This window comes from Limulus polyphemus, unplaced genomic scaffold (assembly GCF_000517525.1).
Source record: "Limulus polyphemus unplaced genomic scaffold, Limulus_polyphemus-2.1.2 Scaffold671, whole genome shotgun sequence".
NCBI classification, from domain to species: Eukaryota; Metazoa; Arthropoda; class Merostomata; order Xiphosura; family Limulidae; genus Limulus; species Limulus polyphemus.
Window position 1 is genome coordinate 409,505 of NW_013666281.1, and position 2,033 is coordinate 411,537.

Genomic DNA, 2,033 nt, shown 5'->3' on the forward strand with positions numbered 1-2,033 from the left:
GTGCTGCATTCAACATACCACGTGACACAGAAAAATCGATGTTTATCCTTTTTTTTTAATATTTACTTTTAAATTAAGAAATTGAGTAATGTATAGATCTGAAATTTGAATTATAATCTACAGTTTGATACCAAACTTACTGACATAAATTCATGAAATAGTAGTTCAATAAAATTTTGAATGCGAGTCAACAAATGAGATGACATGGCCTTTCACCTGTGACCCGTATCGAAAGGGTTAACTAGTTCTTGAAAGCTTGAAACATGAATGGGGTTGCTGGCTTTGTTGTATGAGTAAAAAAATAACTGCATAGTATTATAAGTATTAATTTGTGAATGTTATTAAAGAATGGATTAAGTGGTTGCACACATGAAATTCAAAGAGTCTCTAGCTATATACAGTATAAATGCCTTTGTTAAGTACAGGTGTCTCTTTAACTTTGACCTGAGGTAAAGTTTTGAAATGGGAAATCAGTCCTTGGCAAGCTAGTGATAAGTTTCGTGTTCCATAACTTTATCTATATATGTTGCTTATACATTTTTCTTTATTATATGCTTTCTACATTCAGTGTTTTTTGTTATTACATATGATTTGTGACTTGAAAAAAAAAATTCAATGTTAACTTTTATTGCGAATGTTTTTATAATGTCTTTTTTGAGATTCGCTGAGTTTTATACTTATATCCCATATCACAAAAACTCTATTAAAAAGTTACAACTTATAGCCGAAACTAATTTTGAAAAATACAATAAGATCAATAAGAGTTTTTGTTGTTTTAATTTTTTTCTGCTTGGTTTCAGAAAATTTTGAAGTTTATAGAAACTCGTTGACCTTTTCTAACCATATTGTTGTAAATATATTTTGTGAGATTCAGAAAGATTGGTTTTCTCTAAATTTTATGTGCTACGTAATGCTTTTATTTAACATTAAAGTCGATTAAGAATGAAATGTTAGTTTTTTTAAAAAATGGATAATTATTTTTTAATTTTCTTATATTACATAAATGTTTTTTGTAGCCTTTCGGATAAAGAAATATAAACTTAAGTGCTTTGCTTATATTTGTTGTTGTTTTAGGAGTCCGAATTGGAGAAGTTCTGGACAACAGGTATACTGTATATGGGTACACTGGACAAGGTGTTTTTAGCAATGTTGTGAGAGCTCGAGATATGGCGCGTGGCAATCAAGAAGTAGCAGTCAAAATAATACGCAACAATGATGTGATGTAAGAATGCATTTTTTGTGGCATGTATAAAATATTTTGTTAAAATTAATGTAATCAGGTTTTTTGTTATGTGCATAAAAATATTGTGTGGATTCATTGTAGTATTCATTTTCTAATAGTTTCAAAGTCAGAAAAGGAGTGTTAATAATTAAGAATAAATTAGTGTTATGTATTTTATTTTGCTTATTATTTTTCAAGCACGAAGTGAAAACTGTCCATTTTTAGCTTGTCAGAATTATTTGAAAAATATGTGATCAGTTGTATTTCAGCTGCTATCAATTGCTTTGATTTGAATCAAAGCAATAAACCAGAATCTTCAATAAAAGTTGATTAAGAAACAGGGTAAATTTTAAAACGGTTGAATAGAAAATAATAAGATATACACACACACACACACACATGTATGAGATGTGTCAGTGTTATAGGAAGGATGAACAATATAATGTACTTAAGTTTTTATTTATTGGGACCAAATTAACAAACTGATTTTAAAGCCAATATTAAATGTTTGTAATATTTTCAGGCACAAAACAGGGTTGAAAGAATTGGATGTATTAAGAAGGTTAAATGATGCTGATCCAGATGATAAATTTCATTGCCTACGCCTTTTTCGTAATTTTTTCCACAAACAACACTTGTGTTTAGTTTTTGAATCCTTAAGGTAAGTTCAACTGTGATTTTATGTTTCAGTATTGTCTTTACTAATTCAATTAACTCTTTCAGCATGGGCTCAGTCCCTGGGATCGACCTCTTGACCATTTTGTGTTTGTTATAGTTTTCATGCTATAACTTTTAAATTAGTAAGCATATA

At 28.9% G+C, this 2,033-nt stretch overlaps 1 protein-coding gene across 2 annotated transcripts in view; it reads left to right on the top strand.

Moving 5' to 3' along the window:
- The window catches only part of LOC106459870 (serine/threonine-protein kinase PRP4 homolog), a 96,013-nt gene that overhangs the window by 52,641 nt on the left and 41,339 nt on the right, over positions 1 to 2,033 (top strand). For both annotated transcript variants that reach the window (XM_022386430.1, XM_013919543.2), the window contains exons 9-10: positions 1,075 to 1,222; positions 1,746 to 1,883. In XM_022386430.1, coding sequence (XP_022242138.1) covers positions 1,075 to 1,222; positions 1,746 to 1,883 — 286 coding nt within the window. The remainder of the gene's footprint in view (positions 1 to 1,074; positions 1,223 to 1,745; positions 1,884 to 2,033) is intronic.